The sequence below is a fragment of the Diadema antillarum genome, unplaced genomic scaffold, assembly GCF_040938485.1.
Source record: "Diadema antillarum isolate AM-2024a unplaced genomic scaffold, OU_Dant_1.0 scf00000071, whole genome shotgun sequence".
NCBI lineage: Eukaryota > Metazoa > Echinodermata > Echinoidea > Diadematoida > Diadematidae > Diadema > Diadema antillarum.
The window spans coordinates 2808698-2828264 of NW_027270960.1; the positions used below are offsets into that span (position 1 = coordinate 2808698).

Below are 19567 nucleotides of genomic sequence, written 5' to 3' on the forward strand. Positions count from 1 at the left end.
ACTATCTATTATAAGGGTGAAAAAGTAAAAGAAAACCATATTTCAATTCCAGAAGAATGTGACAGAAAGACAGCTTTGATTTACATATGTGATATTGCTGTCATAAGCTTTAACTTTGTCAAAATTTTGATACAGAAGGGGTTATGCTTGAAACTCATTGACTTTATAGGCTTACAGGCAAGAGTAAAGTAGAAGAGCTTCATATTTCACAATGGGCCCAAAGAACATGCTATTTGCTCATATCAACTTGTTTCCTTTTATTTGTCATTGTAAGTTCTGAAGTAATATATCTGACCTATGGACAGATAAATCCCCTAGAACACATACTAGAAAACACCCAGCACTTTGAGTAGACCAGTTTAGCGATGCAATTGCAAGAACTTGATTCACCTGCTTATGGGTGGCCTCTCTGACGTTCAACACCTTTCCTCTGAGGGGGAACACCCCGAAGTTGTCACGCCCGACCACTCCCAGTCCGCTGACTGCCAGAGACTTGGCCGAGTCTCCCTCAGTCAGGATTAGGGTGCAGTTTGATGAGTTGCGTCCGCCGGCATTATTGGCATCGTCCAGCTTGGGGACTCCTTTAATCTTGGAGTGCTTGGAGGAGTGGCACTTCTTGTCCAGTTGGCTCTATTGGGAACGAGATATCAAATTATTATTATTATTTTTTAATGGAATAGTGAGACTCAAGTAGCATCTTTAAAGGCTGAAGAATACCTTCTTTCCCTCTCTAAGCAATAGAGAGTATATTTAGAAAATGACCAGACTTTGCTTCATCCACTTGGGTCAATTTGGAATAAATCATATGAGCGTCTCTTCATCAAACTTTAACATGCTGTCCTGAATGACCTTTGACCTGAAATAGCAGGTACTTTCTCATACAGCACTATATGATTAAGACATTCCCATTCCATACCTGCCCCAAGTTTGGTTGCCAGTGGACAAATGATGTAAAGATTAATTGTCACAAGTCTTGCACATGTAGGTAACCTACAACTTGTGACCTTAAACAACCTTTTGACATCCACGTCTGATTCTGGGACAGCATCATACCTCACATGCATCTCTCAACTCAAGTTTGGTTGTAAATGGACAAGCAGTTGGAAGTTATTTGTCACATTAGAGCCTTACAGGTTAACCCCTATAACATTTATGATAGACAGAGGATGGATGAACTCCATTTAGATCTCTTAGTTCCCCCTCTATTTCTGGTGGGCGAGACGAGAAGTGACCTTGCCAACAGCGGTTTGTGCAACAGATGACAAAGCATGCACGACGTTGAGAGATGTCATTCCATACATAAGAAAAGAAATCAAAAGACAAAGACTCGCACTCCCTCAAGACATCTAAGCTCTTAACATGTTTCTACATCTCCATTTGTCTGTTTATCATTATTTTCATATCTTTGATGATATTAAATTTAAGCATGCAAGTCATATCAATGTGAAATCTTACCAGAGGTCAAAAGACTCACCTGGGCTTTGAACCTCATCCAAGACAAGATGTTTTCCACGATGCCACAATTTGTGGCCTGAATAGGATTGGTAGGTTGGGGAGGAGTGGGGGGAGGGGCAAGAGAGAGAGAGAAAAAAAAAGAGAGAGAGATAGAGGGGAAGAGAGAAACCACACATTACTTCACTATCTACTCTTGAATAATGTATCTTCTGGTAGGCAATATGCTAGAAAGTAGAACATGAGCAACATCTTTACATCATTTAAATATACACATCTCATGAAGTCTCTATCCTTTTTCTTGAACAAACAACAGGGGTACTATCACTTTGTGTGAACCTTTCTGCCAAGTTTACTTCAATATTTCAAAAGGTGATATTCTGAAACAATCATTTGTCTCTCCTGTATCTCTTCTTAACCTCCTACTAGTGCTGACTGATGTCAATGCAAAATGCACTTCCTCTATCTTGTAATCTCATTGAACTTTTGCTGCATCTATTTAAAATCAAAGAGATGGTTTCATTTTTCCATTTTTTTTTTTTAGATAGCTTTGAAAGTCACAGGGGCTGGACCCTGGACTACAAATGGATGACTTTACAAAAATAGACTTTAAAGGTAGGAATCCCATTTGCACGCCTTAAATGAAGAGTTGTATAAATACAGTGGTATGTTGAAGAGAGTATCATTTTAGAAACTCCCATAAAGTATTGAAAGTGGAAGGTAACATTAAGTACATTTTTTTGACCGTTAGATTTTGAATTGAATTGTTTTCGGGGCTCATCGTAAATTCCAGTACATTACTAGGCTACCTTTGCAGACCCATGTACTGCATGTGTGTCCATCATGTATATTTTGTGAAGAAAGTTCATCAACACTTACAAACATTTCTATAAACATTCTTGCCACACACTCTATATGTTATTACATCAGCTCTTGTACTTTTAGATTTGTGTTTATAGATCACAAATACAGAAGAATGCAACAAAAAGGCTTAAGTGTGGCTGACACACAGAACTACTGAGCAGTTGAGTTTTGTGCATTATTCAAATTTTAGATAACTGTTGACTTTCAAATTTTTAAGCAGTGGCCTAAGCAAGTCCCCTGAGGTTCATATTTAATGTTTTGCTGCATTTTGGGAGGTCTGTAAAAGGTATCCCCTACCTTTAAAGCCTCTTGGCCCGCATGTCAGCATACTGCCTCTAAAATGGGACTTCTGACATGAGTCTTTACATGTACTGCAATACATGTGTATGAAGCAAGTGCTGCAAATTTGCTTACTGCACTTGATACATTTTAGCTTGAACAATTAGTTAAAGAATAAAATCCATACACTCACACATATTTTGGCTTCACATTGCATTTCTCAAAGTCTTTTGTGACATATTACTGTTGTGCCTTAGTGTGGTGAGCAAGGAACACCAAAAGAGAAAGGACTTACAGCCTTGATGAATTTCTCGCTGAGCTTGCACGAAGAACCAAACTTCTTGACCTGGAGGGTCATGTTTTCCTTGGTCTGCGAGTCAAATGATGGATTCTCGATCAAACAGTTCACAAACACCCATATATGGCTTCGAACCTGCAGCAACAAAAGACAAAGCCATATCATATTTCATATGACACTGATATAAAATCTAGCCTGGAAAATGGAGGAGCCTAGAACAAGAAAGGCAGTACAGCTCCAGCCCAGACTGTAGAATACAAAGGCAACTATACAATTTTATAACAGCCACAAAAAGTCAAGAGTGAGAACCTGACTTTTGATCAAGAATGGTTCCAGTGGATGTAAAGATAGAGTTAGGTTGTAAAGATATTACAAATACAATGCCATGCCATAATGGAATCAAGAGTCATCAGGATACAATAACAAATTTTCTCATATTTTACCCATTCTACCTATTCATGTAATACAAACCTGGAATGGCTTGATGTTGATCCCTGCTTTGTTCTTTCGCTTCACTGTCTCTATCAGCTGGTTCACCACCTGGTCTGCTACATAGTCCACATGGCGTCCACCCTACATAATGTATCATAAGCATTTCTGTCAATACTAAAGCAAAGCAACACAGAGAGCCAACTGCAAGAGTTCTTACATGTCAACACATACAAAGACATAGGGGTGTGAATATGAGATATACATATCTACATTACATTTCTTTCTTTAATAATCTAAACCAACACTGATAGCAGAATTTCTGCAAAGCATAAATTTTTTGATAGAATACAGGTCACTAATAATAATGATAATGATTGCAATGTAAGATATGGTCTTATTTACCCAGGGTAGCCTCTAAAATACTAGCACTGCTCTCCCAGGGGGCCCTGTCATTATTATTACCCTAGCACTGCCAGGTACCCATTTATACACCTGGGTCAAGAGAGACATGGCGAATAAAACATCTTGTCCAAGGACGAGAGCATCAGGCAGGATTTGAACCCTACACCTTCCAGAGCCCAATCCAACATACCACAGAGCTTCAACTAACAAAGTGCTTCAACAAACAAACAGCTTTATAAACATCAAACAATACTGGCCATGACAATCCCCATACAGTGGAACCTTGTAATAAAGATGTTGGATATAACAAAACACTCCTCAAACAGGATGGTTTTGCAGATCCCAACACTATATTTCTTTGTCACTGTATCCTGATATAGTGAGAAACCTGATATAACAAGGTAATTGTCATGAGTTCACAGGTCCTCATTATAATGAGGTTGCCTTGTATCCAACCTTACCTTGGTGGTTGCAATGCTGTTGACGAAACTGACTTGCTGGAAACCCTTGTCACTGAGACATACGCAGACCTCCCACCTTGGGTTCACCTGCTCGTGGACCACCTTCAGGCGACGCCCTGTGTCATCCTCCTTGTCCTTCACGTACATGTCCACATAGGACTTGAACCCATTGACCTACATTGAGATCCCCAGAGCAGATAGATATACTGTGAGTCAATGGAACATTACCAAATGCCTTTCAGCAAGTGAGTACAGGCGATTCCCATTATAACAAAGTCCTTGGGACTGGAAGTTCTATCTTGTTATCAATACTGAAATTTTGTTAAAGCTGTACAGTGAAGTACAGAAAGAACATTGAACAAAGAACACTTTGTTGTGCAGAGAACTTTGCTATAACCGTGTTTGTTATAACGGGAGTGCACTGTATTCTGTCATGCTCTGAAAAATTATCATGCCAATGAAAACAAAACAAACAAATCTGTGTAATCTTTTGAATGCAAAGTTTCTGAACAATATCAGTGATGTCACTTGTGGATGCAGGCAAAAAACACTGTCAGAAGTGTGTAGTAGTTGGTACATATTGCAAGTATATTTGTCACAAAGCTAATGGAATTCCCATATTTTTCTAGTCTTGAAGAAGCGATTGATTCCGTTCCTTGATCACACATTTTGTATGAGGGAGAACTGCATCATAAACAAAGAGAATAAAAAAACCAAAACTGGGCTAGTAGGGAGTTTCCACACATTGGCGACTCAGGAAGCAAGTAAAACTTTTAATAGGAGACACAAAATAATGAAATCCAGTAATTGGAAAGAATGAAGCATGATAGTGCTCATATACTTAAATCATGAAAGACCTGAAAGAATGAAAGCAATGCCATAATATTTCACACACAACTGGTTAAACTGCACAAAATCTCTTCCTCTGACATCATAACAGTTCATTTATGACATTCAGGCACTAACAATCAAGTAGGTACTAAAATAAAAGCCAACTACCTTGGCTTTTGTTTTGCTGAGTACCTACCCCGAGGCGCTTGCCATTGAGAAACACCTTCAATCCCTTGCTACACCCAGCAACGTCATAGGCCCTACGGGTCAGCAGTGCAAGGACGTCTGCATCCAGCTCTTCCATCTTGAACTTGGCAAGGTCAGGGCAAAAGGTCACTTCTGTGAAGTCAGTCCCGTCGAACGGAGTGATCTTTGGTGGACTCGTCTTTGACATATTTGTGTGCCACGACTGAAACGGTATGGCAACAAAATAAAAGTGTAAGGATTAGAATATTTGAAATTGCGTATCACACCATAATACAAACTACCATTCATCTATCCATTTCTAAGAAAAATGCAAAATGTGTCAGATTATTTTTCTTTCTTTTCTTCTCACATTCTGTACTGCATATTAACACATTTTATAAGCTGAAAACTGTTAGATCAAGCTTTTTTTTTTCTATCATTTCTTGCTCAAGTAAAAAAATAACTCACGGAAATAGGCTACGTCCTTCCATGGAACTAATTCACTTGACATACTAGAAACCAAAATCTGAATCAATATTTGGCAAATCTTCCAGAGACAAATGACAAGAGAAGAAAATATAACACATAACACTCTAAACACACATAAAATAAAAAGCAGTCAAAAGGAAAAGTGCTCGATTGCGTAAAACGGTAAAAACTGATGCAACAGAATGCCTTCCCTCCACATGTACCTTTCTAACTTTCTTTCTTGCCTTCATTATTTCTTTCCACCTGTGATGTCTACAATGCTAACTTTTTCCGTCTGTCATGGTCTCCCTCCCTATCTCTTTGTCTGACCACAAAATGCACCAGTGACTAGTTCTGGGATATATACTGTGAAACCATAAATTTTCGCATGCATTTTAATTTCACAAATTTCGTGAGAGCAAAGATTCGCAAAATAAAAATGCACACAAAAGTTCTTGTCTACATTTTGCATTGATGTCAGTGGCAATTCACCAAAATTCATGACACGAAAAAGGCAGTTGGCTCCAATTTAAAAAATTTTCTTGCTGTATATAATTCTTCTTTTACAGTATGCAGCAGACTCTCCTATCTAAACTCCAATTTATTTGACAGTGTTGTCTGAATTATTTTCAAGAGATGCTGCAACAAGCGCTGTTAGGAATTGAGTGACAGACAATTTTAATCAACTGACCTGCTTGAATTTCTTCTTGTACTCTTTGCATGCAGTGACCACAGTGAACTTTGTACTGAAGATGTTGCACAGCTTTGCACCATAGCCATTTCTGCCACCTGTCAACACAAGATCATTTTGCTTAATGAAAGACATCAAAGAATATAACTGGAGTGTATCAGCTCAAGTAGAGAGCAAACAATACATCAGTGGCACAGGAAAGTGACAGAAAACAGAACTACACATTAAAAACACTGTTCACACAGTGTGTTGCCTCAAGTTCAGGCACTGCCTAACTTTGCTGATGTAGTATAGTGTGTTGATAATCAAATGCATGAAAAAACTGAAACACTTCCAGCAGACAAGAGTTTAGAGACTTATACATCTGGCCACTCATAGATTGTTGCTTTTTGAAGCATTCAGCATTTATTTTCAACCCTAATTCTAAATTTGTACAATTTCACTTCACTATGTAAGCATGTGGAACATTGCTGCTCAGATATTTCAAACACTGTACAAAATGCCTATAAGATTTATAAAAGACAATCACACACTGTTTGCAAAGTATGATTAGAGCAAATCAGTGTTTCTTTGGCTGGCAAACAATTCTTGAATCTTATGATCTATGTACTAATAGGGTGCAAGGACTCATTATACAGTTTGACCTCCAATTTTCAGAAGAACTATCACATCTTTAAAATAAACATTCGCGTAGATGGTGGCATTCATCATATTTTCTCAAGGAATCTTGCAACAAATCCTGCAAAAAACACTACTGTATGACATATTGAATGCATCATGGCACATACCTGTTACTTTTTTTTCTGTGTCGTCATAGTTACTGGATGTGAGGAGGTGTCCAAAGATCATCTCTGGCACAAACATCTTCTCCCCTTTGTGCTCGACCACTGGGATGCCTTTGCCATTGTTCCAGATACTGATCAGATTCTGTTCCCTACACAAGACACACAGAAAACACATTACTGCATCGTGTACAAAATTTCAGCATATACAGGGTGTATCAAAAAAAAGTTACACTTTTGAAAAAATTGTCTAAATTACACTTCAAAATATTTTGAAGATATTTTCACATTTATGGATGCCCGATAGTCTCATCTATCAAGTGCAATCAACAAAATGAACTTTTATTCACGCTTGGCTGAACACTGACATTCTTTGTCCAGAGTGTGAAAAATGACTTGTGGCAAATTGAAAGAAGATGGAAAATTCAGTCAGCGGTCCAAATAAGTGCTCCTATTCAAACAAATTGCTTTTTTGCTTAAAGCTTTGATTATGTTATGACAGTCTGAGATTTTTTTTGTCAGTTTTATCGTAATTTTAATGATTTCATTTCTAAATCAATTGATGAAAATTAGAATGTGTAATTACTTTAAGATCTTTAAAGCACAGTTTTCACAATAAACGGACATGTCAATACCATATGCCAGTTATCTATTAATGTGGTAATGGTACTAAATTCATCAACATTCAAATCATTCATCCCATTAATCAATCAACTGATTGACCAACCAATCAACCAATCAATCAATCACTCAATTAATCAATCAACCCATAAATACACCAACCAAAATAATTGCTAGTTAGTCATTGAGTCGTTCAATTAGTGAATCAACTCAATAATCAATTAATCACTTTTCAATCATAGAAATAATTAATTGGCTGATTGAACGAATAAATCAACAAATAAATCAGTTTTTCAAACATTAATTAGCCTTTAAGCCACGGGGGGGGGGGGGGGGGGGAGGTGATATTCCCTATGTCAATCTGCTACTTTTTATAAAACATACATACAATTGTGACTGACTGATTGATTGATTGATTGATTAAATGAATGATTGATTGATGGATTGATTGATTGATTGATTGATTGAATGCTTGATTGATTGGATTGATTTGACTGATTGTATTGATTGAATGATCTGAGGATGCATTAATTTTGTACTTTTCTTCTTGAATGAGTGACTGGCATGTGGGTTCGATATGTCTGTGCATGATTTGTGATAACCGTGCTTAAAAGATCTTGATGTTGTTAATCAACCTTCCGTAACACAATGGAATCATTTAAAATGTGACAGAAAATTGTCAGATATTCCTAAACTATCATAACATAATCAAAACGGTGAGCAAAAGAGCAATTCGTTTGAATGAGAACACCTATTTGGGCTTCTGACTGAATTTCCCATCTTCTTTCAATTTGGCGCGAGTCATTTTTCACACTCTGGACAAAGAGCATCAGTGTTCAGTCAAGCGTGAACAAAAATTTGTTTTGTTGATTGCACTTGATAGATTAGACTATTGGGCATCCACTAATATGAAAAAATCTTCCCAATATTTTGAAATGGAATTTAGACAATTTTTTTTTTAAGTGTAACTTTTTTTTGATACACCCTGTATGTAGAGATGCAATGATGAAGCCTCTTAATTTGAAAGAAATGGATCCATTCTTTTCAGTACATTAATGGTAAAATCCATGCTGACAGATAAATTTCATGACAATAAAAGGATGAATGGACATGCTAAAAACTGTACAAAACTGTTATAACTGAAAGAATTGTGAGAATTTAGCTGTATCTCCTCTACCTGACTCTTGAAAACAACAAAAAGCAAACGAGTCCAGCAAAGCGTGTTTGATATGATGATACAAGGAGGTGGCAAACTGTAAGCTACACAATCAAAAGCTGAAAGACTTTTTAATCAAACAGGGTCTTACTTGTCAATGGTGATCTTGATGCAATTCATATTTGGGTCTCTTTGCTTGTTGTCAGCAGCATTCACTGTGGGGAGAAGATGCATTGAAGAATGTACAATGTAAGATTAACTATTTAAAAAACTTGGACATTGAAATGGAAATTGGTACAGGGTCAGCATCATCTACAAGTTGTACTTGTACAACTTTGGATTTTCACCTTCAATGGCATATCTACATGTTGCAAACCTGATAAATCTGTCTCAATTAATCAACAATAAATAATAACATTGAGCACAATTACATTTTAACACACCCTGCTTCTTGGAATCTGACCATAGTGCTCTTATGAACATCATGAGATCCTAGCATCAAACCCATTAAGAGCGCTACATGTACACAGGTTTGGTAAACATGTACACACATACTGTATGTATGCATTTTCTCCATGAACCAAACATCACTTTTCTCATTTGTACACAAGCACACCTTTAACTTCCTGTCAAGAATCAGGTGATCTGCTTTACGGCAAACTTTGAGCCCTCAAAGGATCCATGTGGGCCACACTGCTATCATCAGCTGGTCTTCATCTATACTGGAAATTGCATGTATATGTATACAATCTGTACCACACATTCATGGCACAATCAGTTCTGGATCTATAGAAGAATTTTCAGCATATTTAACATATGTTAACCTCCAAAAAGCATTAAAAATCTACCAACTAAACCACAACTGAAGTTTGGAGGTACACCCACTGTATTGGCAACATGTCCTCGGCTTTCACAAGTAGATCAATACAGACACTGTGACCCAGTTGACGGAGATAGAAAATATGAATAGAAAGTAGAACTCTGTCTCACCTAAGATTTCATCAAAGATCTTGTAAAGGCCAGGCACAAAAGTGACCGGTCGGTTGACCATCACCCCGTCATCGACTACCCACATTGTCTGCAAGAAAAGGTCAATGATTTCTTGGTTAAGAGTATTCTCTATGATACACATCTTGTGGAAAGAACGATCCTGAAAGGGTATTTTTGCAGAAGCATGAGATCAGTACACGAGGAACAGGTAATGACTTCTTGCTGTGACTTCCACTTCTTCTGATATAACAATAGGACCTTTTAAATTATACAATTCATACATAAACTCCATGAAATAGTCATTCATTTTCTGCAAATCAGCATCTAGTACAGTCAGAGTCAGAGAGTAAACATATCTCTTGGTGAAGAATAACATAAAATCATGTCTGACAAGAAATCTAAATTTGTGATCCTCATTTGCAAAGACAGAACACAGGTTTTCACACAGCACTGAGTTTATGGTCCAGACACCAAACTTAATAATGACACATCCTTGAAAGCAGCTAACACTCATGTACAATGGTGTAAAGTTGAAATTTTCTTCCACCAGCTAGATCCTCACTTTTCTATTTGGAAACCTTTCGCTTAACGGAAACCAAACCCCAAATATTAGCATGAATTTGAGTGAAAGCAGTAATATCAGTAGAACACATCAGTACAAGTTTGAGGAAAATATGACAATCTATTCAAAAGTTATGAAGTCTAAAAATGTCTGTGCCATCATCGTTGGATAAGAAGACTACTACATGTACACTTCATGACGTCATTTGGATTTTCCTCCAACTTTCACTGATGTGTTCCACTAATGCCACTTTCACTTAATCCACATTTATATTTAAGCTTTGGTTTCCTTTAAAAAGAAGTACTGGAGCATGAATAAAACAAAGATTTGAATTAATCAAATATATTGTGACTGTAAGTGCAAGAACCTCATTAGGAACACAACTATGACAGAAAAAAAGCAATTAAAGTTACTCCTGGGCCCTGTTTTATGAAGAGTTAAAATTGATCATATAGTTGATTTCAACTGTAAGTCCATGGCAGCCTGTGTGGTAAGGAAATTTAAAATCGATTTTATCTTTTGATAAAACAGGGTCCAGAAGTGGCAGGACCTGTATACCTCTGTGACTGGTTCAACTGAACCAATGTAGGTATCGGGACGCAGGAGGATGTGTTCCAGTTGGGTCTTCTTCTGGTAGATCCTCTCCACAGAGAGCTTCTTTTTCCCACCTGGTTTGCCATCGCCGGAACCGAATGGCGGAAGGTCGGGGATCTCCTCCTTCACCTCAGTCTTGACTTCTGCCTTCTTTGCTGCTGCCTTTTCCTTCTCTCGCTCCTTATCAAATAGAGTCTGGGCACAGGATGAAAGACATGGGCAGCCATTGTAAGTCACCAACTTAGATGTAGAATTTTCAACTGCATTAATGAATAAAATGTATCCTTTCTGTTTCTCTTTTTTTTTTTCCACCAGGCAAAGTTTTGCTACAGACTCCACCACAGTATCGGGGTCAGGCCTGAGGGATTGATGTGATATACCGTAATGCTAATGGCCTAATGTCATCCTTCCATTAAGGCCATGGCTATGACCAAAGAAATGCCTGTGGATGGATGGCAAAGATATAGTGTGGCTGTATACACTGACAGGTATTATGAGCCAAATGACAGCATACCATTAAATGGACTGATAAGTTCTGGCTCTTAATCCTATCACACAGAGTAACAAGTATGTATACTGTACACTGAATGCAACACTGCTCACTGGCACTGGTCCTATGGTCCCTGACCAGTCAAAATCACTGTCGGACCAGTAACGTTTTCAGGAGTGGACCAGTGAAAAATGGAAAACTGGGTACCTACAAACTGGTCCAACAGACAGGTTGAATCAGTAGAAAAAATGGGTTACAGTGTAGTGTGCAGCCCTGCTGAATGTACATGTTTCATAGTGCATGATGGTTAGAACTACAACTACTGTATTGGTCCTTCATCATCTGCTCCCAGTTTTAAAGGAGAATTCCAGACAATTCTTTTAATTTTACATCATGTACAGTAGTATATAAATTGATATGTGAAATAGATGGGTAATTCCATGGGGTTGGGACTGAAATTGTGACATACAAGTTGAAAATTCAAGTTGGGTAAATTGAAATTTCCTTTTTCCCCCTGATTTGTTACTCCCATTCTTCAACATATTCCACTAGAAATCTGTTTATTACTTCACACACTTTCAGTCAGCATGGGTAAACAGGTATGGCAAAATACCTATGTTACACGGACTTCATTTGTTGACATCCTTCATCATTTTGTGTTCTGAAATGATAACAATGAACACATCCACGTTTTTTTCGTCCATAGCACATCAACATGTTATTTAACAGGCGCATGAGATCATTATTAGTAAGATTGTATGTTCTGATGTCAACTGCAAGCCACTTTTATTAACATGTTTTTTTCTACAAACCATTAACAATTTCAATCAAAGGTTTCACTTTTTCATCAAGAGTGATACAATGACAATATCCTTAAAAGCACCACAATTGAAGCAAGTGATTTGTATGGGTATTCAAGTGAAAACATGATTTTATTGTTATAATCAGGGGTTTTCAGACAACAACCTCGCCCACGGTGTACTACCTATGTTACACGGACAGTATGTCTTTGTAACATAGGTACACTACGACATATCAACCGATTTCCTTTATTGTGGTGTGAGATGTTAAAACCTACACATATAGACTTTATGTATGTTCCCACAAATAACACTATTGTAACAGTTCTTTGGAATTATATCTACTGCACACCTGTGGAACAATACCTATGTTACACAGACTTCAATTCTTTGTAACTCTGATATGAAAGAAGGCAGACTTAATCAGAAGAAGAAGAAGAAAGTGAAGCTTTACACAATTTGACCTAATATACACTAACAACATCATCAACTAGTTGTCAACTAACTAAGAAAACTACATGTAATAAAGAGAAATCAGACAAGTCTTCTTGTCTTCTCCATGTTCTTTGTTTGAAATTAATTTCTGCTCTTTTGTCCAATGTCCATTTAGCCCTCGATTTTTGTTTTTCTTCTGTCCATTTTCCCTCTGTGCAGTTTTCTTCTTGTCTAGTTTGTTACATTCGCTCTTCTTGGGTGTTGCTTTGTCGGCTTCCTCTCTGTTTGTGGAGTGCTGTGGATGTGTCCTTTTTACTCTTTCATGTAGTTTAACATGTAGCGGTGGTAGAGGAGGAGCCATGGCAGATTCATCAAAAAACTGAACAAAAGGTGTAAAGAGAAATAGAATAAAAAAATTAAAAGAAAATTTTTGTCGGGGTTGACTATATATTCCTGTTGATGTATCTGTGTGTTTATGAATGGAATTAAATAATTTTAACAATTTTGCTTACATTTCTACCTCTTGGCATACCCATTAGCTAGAGTTCCATGTGTACCTCCCACCAAAATTGAAAAAAAAAATGGGTTATGCTTAAAATGATGTAAATATTAATAACAATAATATGGCATGTAAAACATAGGAAAATATCATTGTCATACTCTATGCTAAAAACTTGTTTTCAGATGCAAGCTACACTGTAGGAAGGGCAGGTCGCTGTCCCCAGTGTCCTAGCTAAAGTTAGGGCTAGGGTCAGGGTTACGTTTACGGTTATGGACCTTAATAGACTCCCAAAATAATACTAGGCCCTATTTTATATTCATCCCCCATCGAAATTGTTGCCCTCTTTTTGAATAATAGTGTAGAGCAATAATAGTCCAATTTTGATTGGGGTTCATAATTTTATTGAAGCCTTTCCTACCCACTACCCACCCAAACTGAATAGGACACTGGCATTTTAGCTTTGAGACTTCACAGTGGGTGAACATGGAATGGAAATGGTGAATCCTTGTGAAATGTTGACAACTTCATCAGAGCATCTAACAGGTCAGTGAAATCTTGGAAGGAAAACATTGACATTTTCGAAGTAAATCTGTTAAAGAGAAAGAATTTCACAGCTCCTAGTTCCCTCAATATCACCAGCAAAATAAGGCAAACTCTATTTCTCTAGTTCAGATGCAGTCTGGACATCTACGTTTTCCAACTAGTAGATAGTGATTAATACTAACTCTAGCACGTTTACCTTGGTAGATATATAATGACAAAAGGGTCCAAAAATTCACAATAATCGGGAGGTAAAACAATTTTATTTTGCAGTGAAGATACACTGATATACTTTTGTATGGTTTTCTAAGAGAGGAATATATGCTCCTTTTGCAGAGATCGGCATGGACGGAAAATTTGGCAATCAAAATTATGAACATGAACCTGTAACAAATATCTCAGTATGTGGGACTACAGTATCATCGTCCACAGTATTTTTGGCCAGTTCAGAGGTTTAGATGTCGTTTTTTTTCCTCTAATAGAGTTACAGAATATGACAAATGTTATTATTTTTGTAAAATAGTGTAAAAGCTTACCAATTGACATCAGAAACATTAAAACTCCTGTACCTACGTTACATGGACAACGGCAGAAAAACAGATCTTGCGCTGTCCAGGTAGGTGTATGTTGGCTGTGAGTAGTTTTTCTGCCATTGGGGGAGGACTGCCAGTGACATGAATATGATTGCTGAAGTTAGTAGCTCTTCTTTTTATCGCGAGACGCGTCTTTCCTTACCTACGTTACACGAAGAGGCCGGACATCGCACTGAAGTACAGTGATATGTTCCGTATTTTCTCGTTTATTTGGAGGATTTTGATGCTAATTTTTGGATAAGAATACTCCTGAAATATAAATCTCATTATAGAAATAAAGTTTCTAATCATATTATGATTGGAAGTGTATGTAAAACCATGCTATACCTATGTTACAACAAAAATTGCCATGGACATCGTTTGTAACATAGGTATGAGGTTGCTTGAAGATGCTCTGGTGTTCTTATTTTGTTATAAATGTTTATGTGCCTTATAGTCTTTGTAGAAGTCACCTTGCCTCTCTTAATTATGATAGGCATAATGCTGAAAGGTTGTATATTCCTGTTTTACATTGCCATGAAAATGGCATATATTTATGTCACAACATAAACCACAAAAAACCATGGGACATCATTAGTGAAACAGTCATAGACAAAATACATTTGTACACAGGCTTGTTTTTTTTTCATCAAATAATTCTTCACACATTTCTCTCCCAGAATAACTGCAAACCACAGACAATTATTTGATAAATTTTTCAGAATATGACTTTTATTCCCTACACAACATGAAAATCTAGAGAAGACCCAACCCCATGGAATGACCCAGATTCGTGGAATTCATTGTGGTCTTTGAGTAAATAGACCAATACTCTGAAAAACCCAAAACAAATTATACTGAACAAGGATGATGACATAGGAGGCTCACATAATCTGGTGAGTTAGCAACATTTTTCACCTGCTTAGAATTTATGCATGCTTTCTTCTTTTGTTTTGTTTACTGGAGCATCCAATCAATCATTCTTAGGTCTACTGTATATGAAGCTATGTCATCATCCTCATGCATTGAGATTTTTTTTTTGATGAATTGTGAAAAACTTTATTACTCATCGCAATCACTATTAATTTTGAAACTTTGTAGAACTAGACCTCTAGGTCTAGTAGGTATCACCAATCAAGAATAGATGTTCAAATGCCAAGCATAAGGTCTACAAGTCATCTGGAAGTCTTAAAGCAGACTGTACAGATAAAAATTGCATTAAGCTTCGTGGCTTCACTTAATTGATTTATTATTTTTTATCTATTTCTTATTTATTTTTGGCAATGCATGCCTTCTAGAGGGTCTACCCCTCGGCTCGAAGATTTGCTGAGGTTACCTACAGGTGTACTCTGCTGGGGTAGAAATACAGTGACCAGTCAAAAAGACATCTGCCACAACACAACTCGTGGGTAACTAAATTGACATGTTCACATACAACCCTTGGCCTTGCATGTTGATGGACAGGTTGATAATACATAGATGTCTACATGTATAGGGGTGTAGAGTAGAATTTAGACCATGAACTGTCTAGATTCTACTTACACGAGTGCTTCTTCTTCACAACACTGACTTAAGACATACCACAGTATACAGTAGTACATTGTAGGTGTCCAACACATCGACACTGTACATTGAAACCGACCACTTCTTTATAGCATTGCGGGTAAAGAACAAACTTTCACGCATGAGACTACTGGGGATTCTTTACTGGGGATTAGAAGATGTCAAAATATTACTGTAAAACCTGATAATAAACGAGATCAACAGCAAAACAATGATACCGTGCATTATCAAAATGGCACATAGGAAAAGCATTGCATTCATTTCACATTGTGTATTGTTACATGTAAATGGAGGGTAGGGGTGCACAGGTGTTGGTTTCAAAACTACTACGTGAAACTGAGTGCGTCAAAATAACAACCCACGCATTCGAAGCCATTACACGTATCTTGAAAGAGTGTACCGCAAATCGCATTTTCAGTGTGTGCCTGTGAATTCAGAGTATTTTCTATACATGTGATCTGAGAGTAAAATTTCAGGCAAATTGTGAGATATTTTAAATATCTATTCACAGAAAAACAGTAGGGTGTCGATGTGTTTACTGTTGGACACTATGGAAGCAGGAGCCCGTCAAAAACAGGGATATACGTCGCGTAGTAATTCTAATTGCTACGCGACGTAAATAATTACGTCGTGTCGTTATTCGAATTACTACGAGTCGTAATTCGAATTACTACGCGACGTAATTATTTGCGTTGCGTAACAATTTGAATTACTACACGACGTAATTCCGAATTACTGCTCAACGACTTCATGTCACGACATAAAATGAATTAGTGTCCTGTTGAAATTCATAATGCTACACAACATAAATAATTACGTCGTGTGGTAATTCCAATTACGACACAACACAAATAACTACGTTGTGTTGTAGATAATTACAACACGACGTAATTCCGAATTACTGCTCAACGACTAACGCAGCGAATTAGCGTAGCGACATTAAATCAACCAATGAAATCGTTCGTTATTTCCTCAGTGATGCATCATGGTGCACGTGCCAAAGGGCTAGACACTCATTTCCTACATCATGTTTGTCAGTATTTGGTTAGCGGGTATACCTTAAATACATATTTTCTGATACAATGTAGGCCCTATAATTTAGGTTATAAACATTTCATAGGATTGTACTGTCAACGAAATGCATGTGGCTCGCTGTACAGTATAGCAGGGAGGTGGAAAGGAACTTCCACCTCCCAGCTGTATAGCCAGCTTCGGTTTTCACCAGCACGCAGTGAGCGGATTGCATGCACAAGATTCACTCCTCCTTGGTTTTCACACACTATTACGAACGATCCCATTGGTTGAATTAACGTCGCTACGCTAATTCGCTGCGTTAGTCGTTGAGCAGTAATTCGGAACTAGACATCTACGTTGTGTTGTATTTATTTACAACACAACGTAACTATTTGCGTCGCGTTGTAATTGGAATTACTACGCATTGTACTACGTTGTGTAGCATTGGGAATTGCAACACGACACTAATTCATTTAATGTCGTGACATGAAGTCGTTGAGCAGTAATTCGGAATTAAGTCGTGTAGTAATTTGAATTGTTACACGACGCAAATAATTATGTCGCGTAGTAATTCGAATTACGACTCGACGTAATTATTTACGTCGCGTAGTAATTCGAATTGCTACGTGACGTATATCCATGTTTTTGACGGGCTCCTGCTTCCATAACACTCAACCATACAACATGAACATGACATTTGAAAACAAGCCTGGGTGGGAGTCGAGGTCCAAGCGCGCGCGCGCACACACACACACACACACACTCGCTTGCAAACTGCTTGCAGTTTCGCAGGTTACTGGTAACACATTTTTCCATGCCTTGCTCACTCGTCTCATCACTCAAATCAGTACCTCGCATTAAATGTAGCATCAGAAATAAAGAATGGATAATGTCTAGATTCTACTACTACTTTACTAGCCTACACGATGGTATGCTTACCACCCATTTCAGATCTCCGCCGGGTCCGTCGCTCGCCATTTTAGTCTCCTGTTGAGTAGCTTTATGCTCTCAGTCTCAGTTCTGTGTGATGATGCGACTCAAGCCCTCTCCTTATCCTTCCTCTTCTATCCGAAGCGAAGTCAGGTTTAACTCGACACCAAGCGGCCCTCTAGTAGTAGTACAGTCGCAAAGCCGCTGCGCTTTGTTCGCCAGAAGCAGGACCCGAAATTGTAGAAGTTGCCGCCTCGATAAGGGCGGCAGCAATCTCTTTTTCTATCTAATACAGTGACGATTCAGGCTTCATGTGAAGCTTGACATCATGTAATCCCAAATGCCTGAGACAACTAGTCGCGAAATGACTTAAAAGTTATTGATTTTGGGTTTGAAAGTGGTCAGTCACTGACTAGGATGTCATTTCGCAGACATGACTGTTCCGGCGATGGTTTGCGCACACGTAACACACACGCACGGTACACACACACACGCTACACGCAGATGGGATACACACTAAAGTCGCACACCGCTGGCGCATAGGCGCAGAGCAAGCTCGAGGATCAGTAGAATCCTTCAGCACCTTCAGCGTGTGGGCGCTTTTCATGCCGCCTGCATACATTAGCGTACTTACGACCCGCGCACATACGAAATGCCCGACTGCGAGACGGGGACAGTACGGGGACACAACACAGAACTCATAGAGTTCTGTTGGGCACAACGTGCTATGACAAAACTGAACAACACAAGTCGCTTAGCTCAATTTTAGTCGTAATTCAGACATTTCTTTACTTATTTACCCTACTGTAAAAGTATTAAAAAAAACGATACTTCATTGAAAATTCAATTTTTTAATAAAAATTTTGTTGAATTAACTTTTCGTTCTTCCTTTATGTAAATTATGATTTTTTAAAGCTTTAAAACTGTCTAATTTTTATAAAAACGACCATATAAGCCTAAACCTACACGGAATAGGAAGCTTTGTCTTTCTAATGTATGGTGGTTTCACAATATAAAAAACAACACAACCGGAATTTCTTTTTCTCTCTCCTCCCCCTCCCCCCCCCCCCTCCCTCTCTCTTACAAAGTAAATTAATATACGTTAATACAATCACCGTGATCTACGTACAAGCAAAGATCCTACACACATGAGGATCTTTGGTACAAGTATGACAATTGATTCATCTTCAACGGTGAGAACTTTTTGCATTTTGATGTTGTAGGCCTATAAAATGGTGCAATTTGATGCATATTTTGCGTGTTTTATCGACTTGAAATGCCCCCACTTGTTCAAGGAAGCAGGATATTGAACAATTTGCCTATAAAGTGGTAGCATTTAAATAAACTTCTTGCCTTGGATATTACAATAAACATCATGAACGTTGCCTGTTAAGCAATATCAAAAAGAAAAGACATGCACACGAGGGTGTACATAAGGGATATTTCTCCTCCCACACGAAGGTAATTTTACATTTTCAGACCTGTAATTCAGCGATCTGGTGCAAACTTTTGGTGCAACACTTGGAATTTTTTCTAGCTCCCCCCCCAAAAAAATAATGGAAATAATTAAGGCTTTTTTTCAGGAAAGTGTTAATAGCAAATCACGGCATTACATAGCTCTTATTCCAAAGTCTAATGACGTAGAGGGGGTG

General features: G+C 37.9%; 1 protein-coding gene across 1 annotated transcript in view; it reads right to left on the reverse strand.

Moving 5' to 3' along the window:
* The window catches only part of LOC139716884 (DNA topoisomerase 2-alpha-like), a 39792-nt gene extending 21815 nt beyond the window's left edge, over positions 1-17977 (reverse strand). The window contains exons 1-12 of the mRNA XM_071628413.1: positions 17925-17977; positions 11034-11264; positions 9914-10001; positions 9075-9138; positions 7153-7298; positions 6365-6462; positions 5216-5428; positions 4189-4362; positions 3365-3466; positions 2891-3028; positions 1475-1531; positions 391-630 (exon numbers count right to left, since the gene is read on the reverse strand). Of these exons, the coding sequence (XP_071484514.1) occupies positions 391-630; positions 1475-1531; positions 2891-3028; positions 3365-3466; positions 4189-4362; positions 5216-5428; positions 6365-6462; positions 7153-7298; positions 9075-9138; positions 9914-10001; positions 11034-11264; positions 17925-17963 (1590 nt within the window). The 5' untranslated portion in view covers positions 17964-17977. The remainder of the gene's footprint in view (positions 1-390; positions 631-1474; positions 1532-2890; positions 3029-3364; positions 3467-4188; positions 4363-5215; positions 5429-6364; positions 6463-7152; positions 7299-9074; positions 9139-9913; positions 10002-11033; positions 11265-17924) is intronic.
* Between the last annotated feature and the right edge of the window lie 1590 nt (positions 17978-19567).